General features: G+C 48.6%; 1 protein-coding gene across 3 annotated transcripts in view; it reads left to right on the top strand.

Moving 5' to 3' along the window:
* HIP1 (huntingtin interacting protein 1) overlaps nt 1-19,663 on the top strand; it is a 158,010-nt gene that overhangs the window by 115,375 nt on the left and 22,972 nt on the right. For all 3 annotated transcript variants that reach the window (XR_005986626.1, XM_041747269.1, XM_041747270.1), the window contains exons 5-14: nt 2,629-2,709; nt 6,250-6,326; nt 6,792-6,853; nt 11,070-11,210; nt 13,479-13,536; nt 17,399-17,474; nt 17,578-17,718; nt 18,025-18,122; nt 18,478-18,550; nt 19,201-19,384. Coding sequence is in view for 2 of the 3 variants with exons in the window: in XM_041747269.1 (XP_041603203.1) it covers nt 2,629-2,709; nt 6,250-6,326; nt 6,792-6,853; nt 11,070-11,210; nt 13,479-13,536; nt 17,399-17,474; nt 17,578-17,718; nt 18,025-18,122; nt 18,478-18,550; nt 19,201-19,384 (991 nt within the window). In the remaining variant the exon portion in view is untranslated. The remainder of the gene's footprint in view (nt 1-2,628; nt 2,710-6,249; nt 6,327-6,791; nt 6,854-11,069; nt 11,211-13,478; nt 13,537-17,398; nt 17,475-17,577; nt 17,719-18,024; nt 18,123-18,477; nt 18,551-19,200; nt 19,385-19,663) is intronic.

Genomic DNA, 19,663 nt, shown 5'->3' with positions numbered 1-19,663 from the left:
GACTCGATCCCAGGTCTCCGGGATCACACCCTGGGCTGAAGGCAGTGCTAAACCACTGAGCCACCTGGGCTGCCCATTATTGTTGAGTTTTAAGAATATTTTGTATGTTTTGGATAACAATCTTTTACCAGATGTGTCAGTCTGTGGGTCCTCATTCTAATGACAGTGACTCTTCCAGATATTTTTTAATTTTAATGAAGTCCAGCTTGATGATCAATTATTTCCTTTATAGATCACAATTCTGGTGTTCTATCTAAAAAATCATTGCCATACAGAAGGTCATCTGTGTTACCTCCTATGATTTTTATAGTTTTACATTGCACATTGAAGTCTACAATCCATTCGTCTTTTGTTTTTTGGTCCTGGTACATTTTCATGTGAAATATAGTTATCTTCAGTGATGAGCATAGTTTCACTTTGTCTGCTTTCCACTAGTTTCTAATTTTTCCATAATGAACAAGTATAACATACAATTCATAAAATATGACTTTTCATAGAAAACTAATACATGAGGAAATAATGTCATTTTTGGCATTGATATTTTTAACCTACTGTGATGACCCCCGTCCCTTTGGTGACCTTCAAGGCATACTTCAGTGGGGTTCCTCTACTCTAGAGGATATAGATGCACCCAGAAGAAAATTTAGAAATTAGAACTCATGTGGGAAACACAGCTGTTCAGTGGAAGAGTTCTTTTTGCCTCTACCCTCCTTCTTTTTTGTGTGCAACTGGGAGTTGCAAGTGTCACTCTGCTAATTCCAGCTTCTGGGCAGACTCTTTGGGAAGGCCTATTTGTCCCCAGCTGAGATCTGTCCCGTTTCAATCCCCATCCCATGTAAAATGCTCTAGATACTCTTAGTCTGCCGGAGTCCATCTGAAGGTGTTTCCTCTCCAGCACTTAGATAAGAGAGATGGAAGGAAGGAAACAGCCTATGACCAGACTGTGATTACCTAGGACGGGAGACTTCAAATTCTTTTTTAATATGTTTTTTTTATTTTTATTTATCTATGATAGTCATACAGAGAGAGAGAGAGAGAGAGAGAGAGAGGCAGAGACATAGCCAGAGGGAGAAGCAGGCTCCATGCACTGGGAGCCCGACGTGGGATTCGATCCCGGGTCTCCAGGATCGCGCCCTGGGCCAAAGGCAGGTGCCAAACTGCTGCGCCACCTAGGGATCCTGAGAGACTTCAAATTCTTAAGTCAGAAGCCTTGTCTAGAATTTATGCAAAGGAAGTTCTCCTGTTTGTACATAAGATTATACCGTAAGAACGAACATTCATTGGAATACAGCTTATAGTAGAAAAACATGCCTACAACTAAAACATACAACAATAAGGAGTTTGTTTGGTAAGTTACAGCATACGCTTATAATATCATTAAAAATATCACTAGAAATAATGAAACAAAAAAATTTGAGAAGATAGGAAAAAAACTGAAGCATAAAGTTAAAAAATGGATTCCATCTTATATAATATTTTCTAAAGATTTAATTTATATATGTGGGAGAGAGAGAGAGAGAGAGAGCATGAGCAGAGGGAGGGACAGAGGGAGAGGAAGAAGCAGACCTCTTCACTGAGCAGAGAGTCTGATGTGGGGCTGGATCCCCAGATCATGACCAGAACCCAAGGCAGATGCTTAACCAATGAGCCACCCAGGTGCCCCTCTATTTTATATTTTAAAATAAAAGTAGAACACAGAAGGTTTTTAAGGCAGTGAAACTATTGTGTATGATACCGTAATGACAGGTATGGGACATTATACATTTGTCAAAACCCATAGAATGTACCACATCGAGAGCAATTCCTAATGTAAACTTCACTTTGGACAATAAGGATGTATTGGTGAAGTTCACTAGTTGGAACAAATGTCCCATTCGGGTGCTGATGTTGACAGTGGGGGAGATTTTGTACATGTGGGAGTAGGGAGTAGGAAATCCTTGTACTTTCTGCTCAATTTTCCTGAGAACCTAAAACAGCTCAAAAAAATAACATCTACATTATTTTAGGGGCACCTGGCTGGCTCAGTCAGAAGCGCATATGACTTTTTGTGGGTTTTTTTTTTTTTTAGATTTATTTATTTATTTATTTATTTATTTATTTGAGTGTGTGAGCAGGAGGAGGGGCAGAGGGAGAGAGAGAATTTCCAGCACAGTCTGTATTGAGCAATCAGCGATTCCTGATCCCACAACCCAGAGATCGTGTTCCGAGCCAAAATCAAAGTTGGACACTCAACTGACTGAGTCACCCAGGCACCCCAAGCATATGACTCTTAATTTCAGGGTTGTGAGTTTGAGCCCCATATCAGTTGTAGAGATTACTTAGATAATAAAACTTTTAAAAATATATCTATTTAAAAAATATATATATATCTATTTAAATGGAAATTTAAAAAATTTTTAAATAACATTTTGTCCTTCAGAATGTCAGCCATGATTCTATCTGGTGTTTAGATTAAGGGTGATTTTTTTGTATTGGTGCTTGTCTGTATTTTCTAAAATTTTTCACAATGGCCATTTGTTCTTTTCAGAATCAGAAAAAAAATACATCGTTGAAAACAGAAGTCCTGGCTGTCAATCTCTTCCCCAAATGTTAGTATTGATGTACTACTTTCTTATCTTTTCCCGGAAGGGCCACCTGAGTGAGGGGTATGGACAGCTCTGCAGCATCTACCTCAGACTGCTAAGAACGAAGATGGAATATCACACCAAAGTGAGTTTGCTAACAGTTGTCCCAGCCCCTGCCCCACAATCCCACTGGTATTCCTGTGGGCCAAACTCTTAGGTCTTTCCGGGAATAAGGCAGCTCCAGCCTCTCAAAGAATGTTATATCATATCCAGTGAGAGGATATTTTACCAGCCTGTTGCAGTCAGGCCCCCATGATGGGACATGGGACTGAGATTCTGGCTCACATCTTCCACACTCTTTCTTTATTCCCCATTTTGCAGAGAGGAGCCTTATCTACTAGGTTGCCTTAGGAGAGTATTTCAGAAGCACTGACTTGACTTAATAAGAACAATCCTTTTATGTAGTGAGTTCCCACACAGAACCTTCTTTTCGTCCATCTGTGGCCTTAGACAGTATTTCTAATGCACCTAATGCAGGCAAAACCATTGTGCTGGGTACGAAGTGGCACATAAGGATACTCAGAAAGGGTCTGCTCGTCAGGAGTGCCCTGATCAGCCAGGGGGAGGAGGCTTATGTACCTGTGGCCTTGTGTCACAGTGCAAAGTGGTCCCGCAAGCCTATAACCGGAGCAAGAGGCATTCTGAAATGATGCAGGGCTGTGGCATCGATGGGGAAGATGAAGGAAGTGGGCCCGAGGCAGACCATGGATGGAGCAAGGGGTCGGGAGGAATGGCCTGGCAGTAGAAGAGGAACTAGCCTCCGTCAGCGAGCTGGCATTGGAAATAGGGAGGAATGGAGATTTACCTCTTAAGGACTTGAGGGGTGGCTCTGATTCATGGAATCCACCCTAGTATACTAGGCATTCCTGTGTACTGTTTAATTCTCTCCTCAACTGTAGAGAGGAGGTATTCAGATAGCCTAGGGAAATGAAACTGGGAGCATGTCGAGTGTGTGCCTCATCACACAGCTCCCCAGTTGTTAGGTGGGATTTGAACCCCAACCTGTAGGATGCTAAAGCCAGTGCTGCTCTGTGGCCACCCTTTCCTTGGCTTGCATACCTCTGGGTGCTCACGCAGGCCAGACCTGGGTTAGGTTCTAAAGAGAGAAAGGTAAATAGACTTTGGCCCTGCCCCCAGGAGTCGTATTTGCTTGGGAGACAGGGCAGGCAAGTACAGTGAGGACCAGATCTGAGAGATGCAGCAGGTGGTACCAGCGCTTATACTGGGGCGTTACGCCCAAACTCCAGCGACCCAGGTAGGCTTCTCAGAGGCAGGACACTTGAGCTGACCTCCAGCTCAGTGGCTGAAACACCAGCAGCCCTTTATCATCTCTCACACCTGTTGGTTGGGAGTTCGAGAAGGGCTAGGCTGGGCAGTTATGGCTGCAGCTCCACCATGTGGTCACCACTGGTCTTGGCTGGAGCTGGGATAACGGGGAGCTGGCCCAGGGTCTCCCTCCTTGTGAGGTCTCAGTGCTAGTGAGGACTTCCTTGCAGTCTGGCCAGTTTCCCAAGAGAAAAAGGTAGAAGTGCATGGGATTTATATGAGCCAGCCTCCAAGTCATAAAGCACCCCTTCCACTGTCCTATATTGGCTGAGGCCATTACAGAGGTCACTAGATTGGAGAGGATAGGACAGGGACCACACTGGCGAAGGCAGAATGTCAAAGTCACATTGTAAAGACAGTGTGTTTTGAATCGTAGGGGTAGCCATTGACTGTATCGGAGGGGTAGCCATACAGTCTGCCAATACCCTCTGGCCCCATGGTGCACTCCCCTGCCTCCCTCCCTCTCTCCCAAGGATCACACTCACACCTTCCCCAGACCCCCAGGTCCTTGTCTGTCACATTGCAGGAAGAGAGGAGCCACTGAAGAAGGCAAGGTGGCAGTTCCAGGCAGAGAGTCAGCTACAGCCGCAGATCCACAGTGTGAGGAACAGGCAGGTGGAGAGTAAAGGGTAGCCGGGCAGCTGTGTGGGACCATCCCACTCAGAGTGGAAGACTGAGAGCTGGGTTAGGATGCTGGTCACTGGGACAGGCAGGAGTGGTGGAGACTCTCTGAAGGCTGGTAGGACGGGTGGAGGGCAACAGCTAGGAAGATGTGGGGCTCATGGGAAGGACCTGGGTGATCAGAAGAAGTGCAGGAGCCTGGGGAGGCAGAGTGAGGCCCCTGGCACTCTGGGCTCTGGGCTCTGGGCTCCGGGAGGACAGAGTACAGGTATGAGTGTCCCCTTGTGTCCTGTGTCCTGCCCAGCATCTAGCCCAGAACAGGTGCTTCAGTCAGGACTCCTTGAACAATGGACCAAATGAACCAGAACTGAGATCAGATCAAATAGGACACAAGGAAGGCTGGAGAGGCTGGTCCTTCTTCTTTTGAAGCCAGTGGATCAGGACAGCTAACATGTTCAGAACGGGGAAGGGAGTGGGAAGCAGGGTGCCAAGGGAGTCCCAGTGATGTGAGGAGGAAGGCACATACCAAGGGTGGTGGCGTGGGAGCCAGGCACCCAGTCTGAGGGCGGAACAGTTACGGACAGAAAGGGGAGCCTGTCAGGGCTAGTAGCAATGACCGGGAAGGGGCACTAAGGCTGGAGAACACGATTAAAGGGGACTCCAGCTGTGAGTCCTTCTCCAGAGATTTTGGCAGCTAATCTTCGCCCAAAGACCCAGGCTTACTGGGTTCTGACAGGACTGTGGTGGAAGGACAGGCAGCAAGAAAGGTGAGGGATGAGAGGACAGATTTCTGCAGTGTCCAGACAGAGCCAGGAGATTAAATACAGCCAGAAGGGGGCGCTTAAGTAACTGGCCCACCTTGAGACCAAGGAGCAGGGGTGGCGAGTCTAAGGGGGGGGAGGGGCTTCTAGGGCAGAGGGGATAGCCAGGAGGTGTGCGGTGGAGGGTTTCTGTCTTCATAGCCCAACGTGTGCTCCATGGAATTGAGATCCTCTCGACTGGCCACCCGTCTGTCCTTGCCTATCTGTACCTTTCCCTTTGTAGTGCCTTCCACCCACTCCAGGCAGGCCACACTGGGGAAGAGACAGTGATATGGGTATTTGACAAGATTGATGATGCATAATAATTTCTCCTGACTTTGGGGGCTCATGATGTAATGTTTTCCTACCTTCAGGTTTATTTTATTATGTTTCCCTAAAGCCAATATGAAAACAGTTTTGCCTTCCCTGAACTCACCACTGCAGCCTCTGGAAGGGGCAGAAGAACAGAGGGAAGCATGGGTGGGGCTCAGAATGTACCGAGGCTATGCAGATGCGGGACGGACTGCGCCTCATGGATGGTGGTGGACCAGCTGCTATCACGCTAAGCCTCCAGAGAGCATCTCTAGAAGAATGTCCCAGGACACCAATTGTTAGAGCAGAGCCCTGTCCCAGTTCCCAGGGGTGGGATGGAGCCTTCCCCTCTGATGATGGGTGGTGGATGTTCTCTGCTGTGAGTCTGTCAGGAGTCTGTATGTACGGGAGGTTCTGTGCACTGATACCAACCCCCTCGAAGCATGTGGGTGATACACAAGCAGAATTAAGCCTGCTGCTGCCCAAGCTCTGTGTAGACAGTTTGCCTGGTGTTAGCTTAGTTGAGGGGCTCTGTCCTGACTTCATTCCTCTGCCTCCCTTTCCAGAATCCCAGGTTCCCAGGCAACCTTCAGATGAGCGACCGGCAGCTGGATGAGGCTGGAGAGAGTGACGTTAACAACTTGTGAGTGGCCATCCTTGTGCTGTGGACCCAACAGGGAAGAAAGCTCGATGTTGCCAGTCTATAGCTAGGGTCACACAGGGCCTGATGGCCAGGGCGGTGGCTGGGATGAGGCCTCATACTGCTGGTGCCTCATTCAGAACCCTTCTAGGCTGCCCGGGTTCGCTTCTTGGTGTCACCCTCTGCCCTCCCCTCTGTCACCATCACTGTGGAGTTTACCCTCCTTGATCTTCAAATGGCCTTAAGACCCACATAGGTGGGGGCTAAGGATTGGAGCTAGTGTGTGTGTGTGTGTGTATGTGTGTGTGTGTGTGTGTATGTGCACGCGCGCGCATGCATATGCCCATGTGTGCGTGCTTGCATCTGTGCACTGAGGACAGGGAGAGCAACACAGAGCAGGGGGAGGGGACAGGTAAAGCACTGGCCTTGGGCTCTAGAATATAAGCTCTCTCTCCTCTTGGGTCCAAGTTTCCAGTTGACAGTGGAGATGTTTGACTACCTGGAGTGTGAACTTAACCTCTTCCAAACTGGTGAGTCTTTCCCTCCCATCTGGCCCAGGCTCTCAGGGGAATTGCCTAAGTCCAAGCTTTGTTCCCCATTTGGACCAGTGGTTCCAGCCCCCTTCTCCCTATAGCGTTGTGCAGGAAATGGGAATATCCACACCCAATCTCTACTCTCTTGTCCCTGGTGCAGGGAGGGGCTGGAGCTCTTTGGTGTTTTCAGAGTTGGTGATTACATTCTGAGCAGAAGGGCCATGCCTCCCATCCTGCCGGCCTTCCTCTGAGAGCCCAGGCCTCCAAGAGCCCAAAGATAGGTCTGACTTCTTTGATAACCTTCAATCTGCAGCCCCAGTGCTGATTGGTGCTTTGTCAACTACTCAACTAGGCTGGCACTGGGGGCGGATTTCTGCGCAGGAGGAGGGGCTGTCATGTGCTGTTTGGTTGGCAGCCAGGGTCGACCAGCTGGTCGAATTGAGTTGTTGACCAAATCCACGTGAGAAGCCCATGAAGCCCCTTTTCACCAGAAAGGGGAGTTGGCCACACTTCAGGCTCCCTTCACTGAGAGTTCTGGTGCCTTCCAGCTGTCAGCCCCTAACACTTCCTTGACAAGAACCAGGAAGGAAGCAGTCCGTTCCCTTCTCTCTGGGGTCCCCTCTTCCCCACACCTGTCAGCGTGGCTCCCCCTTCTCTCCCGGGGAACAGAAGAGCCTATTTTCTAAGATTCAAGATGCTCCATGACAAGTGTTCAGCTCCATGAAAGAAAGGATTCCAAGCTGGGAATATTTTTGCACAAGCTTGGTGACCTTCTCAGCGTTTGGACATGTGGGACCCACTCTTGGGGCTCTGATTTTCTCAGAAAAAAACAGACACGTTCTCACCCTGAATTGCACCTTCCTTTGGCATGTTCATCTGTGCAACTGATACTTACAACTGGCCTGTTACCAGCTAGTGCTGTGCCAGGCCTGTGCCAGGGAGTCAAATGCCTTTATACTTGAACCAATCAGTTCAGTGCAGGATGTATGAGAGGAACACCACAAACAGTTGGAAACCATGATTTGTAGGAGAAATCAGAAGGTACTTGGCTTGCTAGCAACCTTCTTGTACAAAAGTCAATAGACAAGTAAAAATGAAACACAAAAGAGAGTCCCTGCCCTGAGATGGTCCCCAGCCAAGTAGGAGAAATGGTATGGATGCATTTTTTTTTATCTTTTTTATTTTTTAAAGGTTTACTTATTTATTTTATAGAGAGAGTGCACACAAACAGGAGGGACAGAGGAAAAGAGAGAATCTCAAGCAGACTTCCTGCTGAGCTTAGAACCCAACTTGGGGCTGGATCCTACAACCCATGAGATCATGATCTGAGCCAAAACCAAGAGTTGGATACTTAACCAACTGAGCCACCCAGGTGCTCCTACCTGGCTGTTTTTGTTTTGTTTTAAGATTTCATTTATTTATTCATGAGAGACACAGTGAGAGAAGCAGAGACATAGGCAGAGGGAGAGACAGGCTCCCTATATGGAGCCTGATGCAGGACTTGATCCCAGGACCTCAGGATCATGACCTGAGCCAAAGACAGACGCTCAACCACTGAGCCACCCAGGTGCCCCTACCTGGCTGTTTTTATATGTTGATCACTTGTATCATTACCACTGGATGCTGAGCTCCTTCCCAGAATCAGGAACTCATCTTTGAATTATCTCCCTCTGTTCTAGCCTAGTACCTGATATAATAGCAAGCACTCAATGAAACTCAAGAATTGCTTCAGATAAACAGCAATGAGGAAAGGACAGGGGAACAGTGTTCATAAAACAGTGTCAATATCTAGCCCAATGCTCTGGGGTTATTGGGATTAAATCAGCCACTTAGAGCTTTCTAGCGGGGGGAGCTACCCCAAGTCTTGGCACAAACCCCTCAATGGTTAAATGGTGGTGGCTTTCTTGCCTGTGAATGATCACTGACTTGGAATCAAGAGCCCTCTACTACTCGTCTCCCCCATTTCCCATCCCATCCCCAGTTCCCTACTGAGTGCCACAAAAACCAAGGGAACTGGTATTGGAAGAAGCCTCCCCAGTTTCTGAGTCTTAGTCTGTGACCCTGCAAGGTTCCGAGCTGTACCCTCAGGTCCCTCTGGTTTTCAGCTGTGGGAAACACGGGCCAGTTCCAGTTAACATTAATTTCCAGCACTTGAAACCGTTTTTAAAGTGTGGTCCCTGGACCAGCAGCATCTCCTGAGAACTTGTTAGAAATGCCACCCCCCAGGTGCCACCCTAGACCTAATGAATCTGAATCTCTGAGGGTAGAGCCCAGCCATCTGTGTTTTCACAGCACTCCCACCACCACCAGCCCCCAGCCAGGTCTACACTGTCCAATATAGTAGCCACTAGCCATGAGCGCCTATTTAAATTAATTATAATTAAATGACATTAAAAAGTCAGGTCCTCGGTTGCACTAGCCATATTTCAGGCACCCAGTAGCCACATGTGGCAAGCATAGGTACACAGAATTCTTTTGCACAATTGCTACTGGGTGATTCTGCGGCAAGAGAACCACTCAGCTAGGAAATCCAGTTTTCAACCCTGGCTGCCTATTAGAATCACCTGGGGGGCTTTTGAAACCTGCTGCCCCAGGCCTACCCCAGACCAATTAAAACAGAATGGGAGGTAGGGGAGTTCAGGCAAACATTAGATTTTAAATATCCCCAGGGGATTCCAATCAATCACAAAGCCAACACTGAGAACCGCTGCCTTGCTCTGCACTTGACTCGACATTGTCCTTGAGTACCTACAAGACCTTTTTGAGGTACGGGCTATTAGAATCACCTGCATTTTACATGAAAGCACCTGGAGGCACAGAGAGGTTGGGTAACTTGTCCAAGGTCACACGGCTCTAGACGTTACCCGATGCCAAGGGGCATTCCTGGAAAGCGGCGGGCAGGCTGGAAGATGGAGCAGTCTGTGATTCCTTGCCAGAGTGGAGTCCAAGGAAGCCAGTAAACTTGAAGATGGCTGCCTTGCAGTGACAGCTGCTTTTAATTTGTGTCAAAAAGAAAAGCTGCCTTTTAATTAGAACTGTTTGGGATTTTTTTTTTCTTTTTTTCTTTCAACTGCCAGAGTAAGCCAGTTAACAGGGATTAGTGTAATCAGGAAAGACTGAGCACAGCAGCTCTGGGCTTTCCTCCGGGGCAGTCCGGCCCACTGATTTTTTTCAATGCTGGCCACAGTGGAGTCTGCAGGTGTTGGGCAGCCGCTACAGGAAGGAGTTCAGCCCTGGCCAGTGGTGTGCGCTGAGGGTCCACAGCCAGGCATCTGGTTGCTTGGTTTAAGAACAAGGGGTATGGGGTGCCTGTGGGGCTCAGTCACTTAAGCATCTGCCTTCCATTCAGGTCATGATCCTGAGGTCCTGGGATCGAGCCCCGCATGGAGGAGCCTGCTTCTCCCTCTGCCCTTCCTCCTGCTTGTGCTGTCTCATTCTCTCTCACTCTTTCTCTCTCAGATAAATAAAAATCTTTTTTAAAATTTTAAAAAAAAAAAGAACAAGGGTTATGGGGCACCTGGGTGGCGCAGTTGACTAAGCATCCAACTCTCGGTTTCCACTCTGCTTGAGATCTCAGAGTCGTGGGATCGAGCCCCATGTCAGGCTCCACATTTTGCATTAAGTCTGCTACAGATTCTCTCTCCCTCTCCCTCTGCCCTTTCTGCTCATGTCCTTTCTCTGTCTCGCTCTCTCTCTCTCTCTCCTTAAATTAATAAATTTTAAAAAGAACAAGGGGTAGGAGGCAGAGGGTAATGTAGAGGGGTCTGTAGAACAAGACACTGAGGGAGTGATGTGCTGTCTGCAGAGGGCAGTACTTCTGCTGACCTGCCCCCCAAGGACCAAAGGCAGCCTTTGATCCTGATGGTTCATCCTCCCCATAGGTCCCCCCACTGTCCATCCAGGGCTCCTGCACATGCCCCCTTCTGGTGTCCCAAGACCCTGTGGCAAGCCACCAGGAACCTAGGGCTGAATTATTCCCTCCTTTGCATTCTGATCAATGTTTGCTATTTCCCCCCAAACATGATTACCTTCAGGGGCTCACTCTGTCTCCTCACCTGTTTCCCTGTCCCACAGGAGTGTTGTAAGGGGGTAACTACATCAGATGACACAGTGCAGGTCCTTGGCATGGGTCAGACCCCTGCTTCCTGCCCCTCTGAGAAGGTCACCTGCAATTTCCTGTCCCTACTGCCTGTGTCTCCTTTTTATTCTCTAGTGTTCAATTCCCTGGACATGTCTCGCTCTGTGTCAGTGACGACAGCTGGGCAATGCCGCCTTGCCCCGCTGATCCAGGTCATCTTGGACTGCAGCCATCTGTATGATTACACCGTCAAGCTCCTCTTCAAACTCCACTCCTGTGAGTATGCTTCCGGCCAGAAGGATTACAGCCTGAGGGTGTCCCTGAAATGTAGCCTCTTGAGTGTCTTTTCTGCCACAGCTCCCAAAGGCCCTAGAGCTCCCAACCCTCTTGGGAGTAGAGAACTGCAGAACACAAGCTTTGGTGTGCCCAGGGAAGCACCTGGCTTGCCACAGTGGTGTCCTGGGATGGCCCTTTCCCTCTACTTCTGGCTTCACCACATCTCTGTCCGTACATATCATGTGTTCTAGGGACCCACACGAATGATACCAGACCCGCTTGTCCAGGCACAAAGGCAGTAGTTTCCAAAGTGTTCATACAGCTTCTCTGTACAAGTGGAGGTTTGGGGAAATAGAAAACCTAAAGCAGAGCTGTTCTAGCACACAGTGGGCCATCCCCTCTCTAGCCTCAGATCCCTGGGATGCTTTTGCAGATTCTATTTTGGAAACTACTGATCTTGGAGAGTTCTTAGACTTCTTTGCGCCTCTTTGTTTAAAACAATGTGTGTGGGTCCTGCTCCTGCAGAGTCTGCGTTGGTGGGTCGGGTAGGTTCCGGTCTGCGTTGTTAAACCTTATACCCCAGGCGAAGCTAATGTGGGTTGTATCTGGGCCACACTCAGAGGTGTTCACCATGAGGGATATACACATGCAGAACGTACAAATGATGGAGAGCAAAGAAAAAGCAAGACCTGAATGGATACTAGCAAGGTTTTATGGTTTATGGTTTTATATGTTGATCACTTGTATCATTACCACTGGATGCTGGCAAAGAGACAGGGATGCATTTTGGGAGACAGAGGCAAAAGGCATACTCTAGAATGTGGTCCTTGATGCATTTTGGGAGACAGAGGCAAAAGGCATACTCTAGAATGTGGTCATTGATGAAAAGTGGGTTTGATTATTTAGGCAGGAAAGAAGAAGCAGCATCACTCAGGTTAATCCAGGAGCATCTGGTGGAAGGGAGGTGGGGATCGGTTGTTTAAGCCTTAGGAAGGCTTTGGAGCAAGTAGGCACAACAGGAGGAGCAGGGGGAGGACTGAATCCCAAGAGAAGAAAGGTGGTTGCCCTACACAGTATATGCTTGTTTAAAAATGAATGTTTGACTTTAGAATAGTTTTAAATCTACAGGAAAGTTGTAAAGATCATTCAGAAAGTGCCCACATACCCTGAACCTTGTTCCCTTTATTAATATCTTACATTAATGTGATACACTTGTCACAGTGAATGGACCAGTATTGATATATTATTATCAACTGAAATCCATACTTTATCCAGATTTCCATGGCTTTTACCTAACGTCCCATCCAGGACAGGTGCATCACATTACATCATTGTGTCTCCCTAGGCTCCACTTGGCTGTGACAGCTTCTTGGACGTTCCTTGTTTTTGACAACCCTGACAGTTTTGAGAATTGGTCAGACACTTGTACAGTGTCCCCCAAATAAGTCTGTCTGATGTTTTTCTTATGAATGGACTGGGTTAAGGGTTCTTGGGAGAGAGGCCACCAAGGTAACGTGCCACTGCCATCCACTGTATACTTGGCATTTTTAATTATCATATGTTATATACATACTCCCTATGTATACCAAATAAATGTATCACGTATGCAAAAATTACTAAAATGTACATTTAAGGAATAAAACAAGAAATAAAAGGATCACTGAGTTGTGATCTGTTGTTGAGGTATGCAGAGTCATACAGTCTTAGAGGAGAAAGGACCTCAGGGAACCTACTCTAGAGCGGAGGAGGCTGGTCTAAGAAGCTGCTGCTTGCCCAACATCATGCTGTTGGCCGTGACTGAGTGAGCCCGGACCAAGATCCTGAGTGTGGCCCTATAGTCTTTGCCTTCTGACAAGCATTCTCTCAGGCAGGCTCTCTGGATCCCTTCCAAACTAACATGTGTGCTGGACCTATCCAACATACCTCTCTGGGAGAGCCACACCTCCACCCCTGCTGGGGGTCTGTGTTGCAGCTTGGTCAGGTCACCATGGCTTCTTCTGTGGTCAGGGATGCAACTTCCAGCCCACCGTGCCCAGAATGGCTCACATTCCAGAAACAAACAGAAGGACAGATTTGGAGGGAAAGCGCCCCTAGACTCACTGCTGGTCTTTCTGGGCCTCCTTGGTGACCTGTCTCTGGGGCAGCTGGAGGCTGGGCTGGCCACAAGCCTCAGGGTAGATGGTCCTGTCCCTCTGGAGCCCCACTGTGGCTTGCCTGGTCCTCCTGTGGTCATCTTCTTCCCTCTCACTCTTTCCCAATTTCTCCCAGGTCTCCCAGCTGACACCTTGCAAGGCCACCGGGACCGCTTCATGGAACAGTTCACGAAGTAAGTGGCTTAAGTGAGAGAAACGAGGGCAAACCAAAAAATTGTATAAACTTGATTAATTCATGCAAGAGCACTTGCTTTAAAATAATTGAGGAGAGGGCAGCCCTGGTGGCTCAGCGGTTTAGCGCCACCTTCAGCCCAGGGTGGAATCCTGGAGACCCGGGATCGAGTCCCATGTCAGGCTCCCTGCATGGAGTGGAGCCTGCTTCTCCCTCTACCTGTGTCTCTGCCTCTCTCTCTATGTCTTTCATGCATAAATAAAACAAACAAATAAATAAATAAATAAATAAATAAATAAATAAATAAATAAAATAATCGAGGAGGGAAGCCCTGGTGGCTTAGCAGTTTAGTGCCACCTTCAGCCTAGGGTGTGATCCTGGAGACCCGGGATCGAGTCCCACGTTGGGCTCCCTGCTTGGAGCCTGCTCTAACCTCTGCCTGTGTGTGTGTGTGTGTGTGTGTGTGTGTGTGTGTCTCTCTCTTTCTGTGTCTCTAATAAATAAATCTTAAAAATAAAATAATCAAGGAATGAGAGTATCTTCATGATAAAGCACTACAACAAAGGAAAATAACTAGTACGGCAGCAAACCTACCACTGGCTGGTGAAGCTATCAGTTCTAAGCTATCAGTTCTCTGATAAAACCCACATGAGTGGGATACCCAGGTGGCTCATCAGTTGAGCATCTGCCTTTGGCTGAGGGTGTGATCCTGGGGTCCCAGGATCGGGTCCCACATCGGACTCCCTGCATGCTCCCTCTGCCTGTGTCTCTGCCTCTCTGTCTCTGTGTCTCTCATAAATAAATAAAATCTTAAAAAAAAAAAAAAAACCCACATGAGCATGTCGAAGAAGGAGATTCCATGCATTCATTCATCACCTGCTATATGCCCAGGGCTTCATCCTCCATTTCTTCTCCCCACATCCTCACACCATGTATAGTCTTATACTGTGTGCATAAAAAGGAACACCCAGATTTGTACCTCTGGCTACGTCTTGCCTCTGAATACCAGTCTCACATACTCAGTTGTCTTGTCTTACATCTCAAACTGAGCTCTAGGGTTTTCTCCCAGGGCACCTGGGTGGTGCAGTTGGTTGAGCATCCGACTCTTGGTTTCAACTTGGATTATAATCATGGAATTGTGGGATCCAGACCCATGTTGGGCTCCATGCTGAGCACAGAGTCTGCTTCAGATTCTCTCTCCCTCTCCCCATCCCACTCATGTGCTAGCTTGCTCTCTAAATAAATAAACAAACAACAACAACAACAACAACAAAAAAAAATGTTTTTCCTCCCTGGCCTTTTCCATCTCCATAAATGCTCCATTTAGGCCAGAGATCTAGAACTCACCATTGTCCTCCCCCATGTCCAGTCCACTGGCAGATGTTCTGCAAATATATCTTGGCTCCGATTGTAGCTGCCATCTCTCGGGCTACTATTGTGCGCCAGGACCCTCCAATATGGCGGGTGTGCCGGGCTTCCACTCCCACCCCCTGCACTCCTATCCCTCCCCGGGGATAGAACAACCTCGTAAAGACGTCAGTCCCTTGCTCAGAGCCTTTCAGCAGCTTCTCATTACACCAAGAATCAAATCCAAGCTCTTCTCCATGGTCTACAAGACCCTGCTTGCCATCTTTGATCTCATCTTTAGGGCTTACAGTGTTTCTGCCACATGGAGTCCTTTTCCAGTTCCTAGAACATACCCAGCTCATTTCTCTGTCAGAGCCTTTAGTGCTTGCTGTTTCCTCTGCTTGGAATGCTCTTCTCCCAGCCTGGCCAGCTCCAGGTCATCTTTGGTTCCCTCCTCACAAAGGCACCTTTTTTTTTTTTTAGATTTTATTTATTTATTCATGAGAGAGAGAAGCAGAGACATAGGCAGAGGAAGAAACAGGCTCCCTGTGGGGAGCCCGATGCAGGACTCGATCCCAGGACTCCGGGATCACGCCCTGAGCCAAAGGCAGACACACCCCTGAGCCGCCCAGGCGCCCTGGCCTTAAGTCTTAAATCTATTATTTAAATGTTGGGTCTTCATTTCCTGTTCCTCCAACCCCCCCTTTGCCTCCTCCCACCACATATCCTGTAGCCCAGCACCGCATTTATTTTTTTCATGGTTCTTAGAACAGCTTTATTTCTGCTTAACTATCCATTATTTCATCCCTAACCCCTGATATGTAGCAGCCAATTATGCATAAATATTTGGAGAAATCACTAAGCTAGTAAGCTAGCTGTCTTGTCTAGAAGAAGTGCTCATCTGACTAAGGGGCAAATTATTCTGTGCATTTGGGAAAGAAAATCGTGGGTAAGAAGAGAAGTATACCTCATTTTTCATGACTTGTGCCCAAGAAGAAGGGAAGGAGGGGACACCTGGGTGGCTCAGTGGTTGACCTTCGGCTCAGGTCGCAATCCCAGGGTCCTGGGATCGAGTCCCTCATCAGGCTCTCCACAGGGAGCTTGCTTCTCCCTCTGCCTATGTCTCTGCCTCTCTCTGTGTGTCTCATGAATGAATGAATGAATGAATGAATAAATAAATAAATAAATAAATAAAGTTTTTAAAAAGAGGAAAGGAAGGAATGGCGTGAGAGAGAACACAGATGTGGAGAACCCAGGTGTTCTGACTCTTGTCTGTTAATTTCTTCATCCCTGACAACAGAGAAAAAGCATAGCTGCCAAATCCCAAGCCCAGTCTTCTCTTGCTGGTTCCTGAACAGCAGTCAGAGAACAGGTTTAGGGTTGTGCCAGCCTCCCGGGTTCCTTATTCCGTTTGAAAACCTTTATATGTTTATTCCATAATAAATGACTTATTAAATCCTAGGAGACAGGCCCTGGGGCTGATTTCCTGGAATGGTAAATTCCAGTAGCTTATGAAAGCAATGCAGCCTATTACTGTTGGCTCCAGCCCAGAAAGAGGGGGATGTGTGGTCAGGTGATTTTATTTCCTTTAATTTTTTTCTAGCTTATAGAAATCTCTCCTATGAGCGAGCAGCCACCTCACTTTCTCATCTGCATAGATCTGGCAGTTACCTGAGGCCTCAGTGTCGTGGAATTTGGGAGGAGCACCAATGACCTCACAGGGGTAGTCCCAACGTTGGGGTCGGAGGGCTGTCATGAGACCCCAGGCGTTTAGTGTGTTGGGCTGAGCTGGAGGAGATTTTGTGTTGCAGGGAGTGGGTGCTGAGACACACAATCCTCTTTCCTCTCAGGAAATCTGTCTGATGCTCTCCGCTTTCTCAGCCTTCCATGTTTTGATTCAAAATGGAGACCCAAAGAAGAGGAAAAAATTTGGTTTCCTCACTCCCATATCCACCCAAGATTAGGACATAGTACGAATAGATTGCTTTTCTTCAGCAAAGTCTTGATGAGCTAATTCCTCTGTGCATGGTACTCTGGTAAACCTAGCTCAGCAGGGCCTGGTCTGTGCCTTCTAGAAGCTTCTAGTCCAACTGGGGAGCTAGCACGTAGCTCCAGAACAAAGTGAATTAATTAAAAAGGGATCTACTTTCATAATGAAGTTCCCCTCCCCATTCCTACGGTCAGGTGGTTTATCCTCATAGTAAATTTATTTTCATGTTATTCTAACCCAAACATTCCTGGGAAGAGACATCCACCAGGCAACAGCGTAGATTCTACAGTGATACAGAAATTTGTTATGGAGTGATCCACTCTTCTAGAGGATTCTGTCCTTTGAATCCTCCTTTCCTGATCTCTGCAGTAAGTGAGGACTGGCTACAGATAACCTCCCCTGCAGTGTCACAATTGAAGGCCAGCACCATGGAGGTCATCTCCTTGACAGCCCACGCCTTGGGCTGGGCGGGCAGCAGGACAGCCGGGTGGTGCCCAGCACCCCTCAGGCTCTTTTCCACCCTCAGGCTGAAAGATCTGTTCTACCGCTCCAGCAACCTCCAATATTTCAAGCGGCTCATCCAGATCCCACAGCTGCCAGAGGTAAGCATGCCAGGCTCCACTATAGGAGCTGCTGGGGCCAGGGTGCTCTCAGAGATCTGAAGCCTGGCGTGACACAGTGTGAGGGTGTGTCTTCCGTCTTTAGAACCCACCCAACTTCCTACGGGCCTCTGCGCTATCAGAACACATCAGCCCTGTGGTGGTCATCCCAGCTGAGGCCTCATCCCCAGACAGTGAGCCGGTATTGGAGAAGGATGACCTCGTGGACATGGATGCCTCCCAGCAGGTGAGGAAAACCTCGAACCTGAGGATTAGGTGTCACAGCAGGTGGCGAGCCCCACGTGCCTCCTGTTGTGCTGCCGCATACACGCAGAATGGGAGAGCATCTGGCCTACACCCTTGGGCTGTAACCAAGCTTGACCACCTTCTAACCCAGACTGAGCAACCCCTGGGCTACAATCCCTATGAGGGACCTCAGATGGACTTGTACCCAGTTAAGAGAGGGTCCTCTTATTAAAAGTCACTCCTCTGACCCTCACACAGAAGTCTCTGGATCTCTAACTTTGTCCTCACTCCTTTTTGGTCAACACAGAATTTATTCGACAACAAGTTTGATGACATCTTTGGCAGCTCGTTCAGCAGTGACCCCTTCAATTTCAACAGTCAAAATGGTGTGAACAAGGATGAGAAGTGAGTCTATGCTGGGTGCAGGCAGGTGGTACAGAAATTACGTGATGCCGGGGTCCAGCTGGTCTCACCTGGCGAGATGCTCCGTGACACTTGGGCCCTGAGGAAGAGAAGTGTCTTGATCCCCAAATATGGGTGTCTGTAATCCCAGAGGGAGATCAGATGAGGCCAAGATAATCTGGGGGTGTGAGATTCAGGTCTGGTAACACGGAGGGTCTTAGCATATAATTTATGGAATTTCAAAGAACTTTCCCCAAATGAACACCAGCTTTTAACTTCCTCCCCCGATCTCCCAGCTCGCCTTTAGAAGGAAAGAGCTGGAAGCCTGGTGAAAGCAGCCTTGTTCTTCTGTCCCCAGGGATCACTTAATTGGTCAACTGTACAGGGATGTCACTGAGCTGAAGGCACAGCTGGGGAGCATGAAGACTGAGGTATGAGGCAAGGGCTAATCTGGTTCTGGGCTTCGCCACGATGTGACATATTCATATTAAATTGGCTTCCCAACACTTGTTGGACCACATTTTAAGGTAGGGGCTCATTGGTAGTCCTGGTCCTCCTGTGGTCTGCATTTCCATTGTTCCTACCATGAGAATAGCTTTTAAGCCAAGCCCCGTGTCCCTGTGGTACTTGGAAATAACCATCATTTCCAGCTGGCCGTGAAGCCGATGAATGGTGAGAAAGGCCTGTCCTCCTCCCATGGTGATTGGAAGGTTTGATGTGTAACTCAAGGCGGTTTGCCGTGTCTGGGGTGGTACATAGGCCTGCACCTTGGGCCTGCAGCTAGCCAGAGGCTTCACTCACTGGGACAGGCGAACGTCACCTCCCTCATGCCAGCTTGCCCAGGACTGCTTGCAGGCCGCTGTAACAGGACCAGCATTCCCCTGCTGTCACCTTGTTGTGAGCCAGGTGGCTTAGAATGACCAGACGCTTCAACTCTCACAAGCCGTGGGAGTGGTTTGTTAGGCAAGCACAAGTGTTTATTAGATCAGGGCTGGAAGCCTGGGAGAACGTGCTTCTCCTGCCCAGCCCAGCCAAGCCCAGAGGCACAGCACTGGGGCTCACTGGGGAGTCCGTCCCACAGAGCCAGCGGGCTGTGCTGCAGTTGAAGGGCCGGGTCAGTGAGCTGGAGGCAGAGTTGGCAGAGCAGCGGCATCTGCGGCAGCAGGCAGCTGATGACAGCGAGTTTCTCCGGGCCGAGCTAGACGAGCTCAAGAAGAAGCGGGAAGACACGGAGAAGGCCCAGCGGAGCCTGACAGAGATAGAAAGTGAGTCCGTGGGGCTGGGGCTGAGGGTGGGAATGGTAGAGTCGGGCGAAGGATGCGGCTGGGTCGCAGAGGTGGGAGCCCAGCAGGTGGAGAGCCCCAGGGGCAGCACTACTCAGGATATGGGGACAGGAACTGGGAGGTGACAGTGGGGTGCCTGCCTGGGGGACGGGGTGTCCGAAGGAGAGACAGCCTAAGAGAAACTCGACATAGAATCCAAAAACACTGATGAAGCAAATGCCACGTGCACACACTCACGCTCAGGAGGTGCAAATCAGTGCA

The sequence above is a fragment of the Vulpes lagopus genome, chromosome 3 (genome assembly GCF_018345385.1).
Source record: "Vulpes lagopus strain Blue_001 chromosome 3, ASM1834538v1, whole genome shotgun sequence".
Lineage (NCBI taxonomy): Eukaryota > Metazoa > Chordata > Mammalia > Carnivora > Canidae > Vulpes > Vulpes lagopus.
The sequence above is the reverse complement of the archived record's forward strand: the minus strand, read 5'-3'. Positions and strand labels throughout refer to the sequence as shown.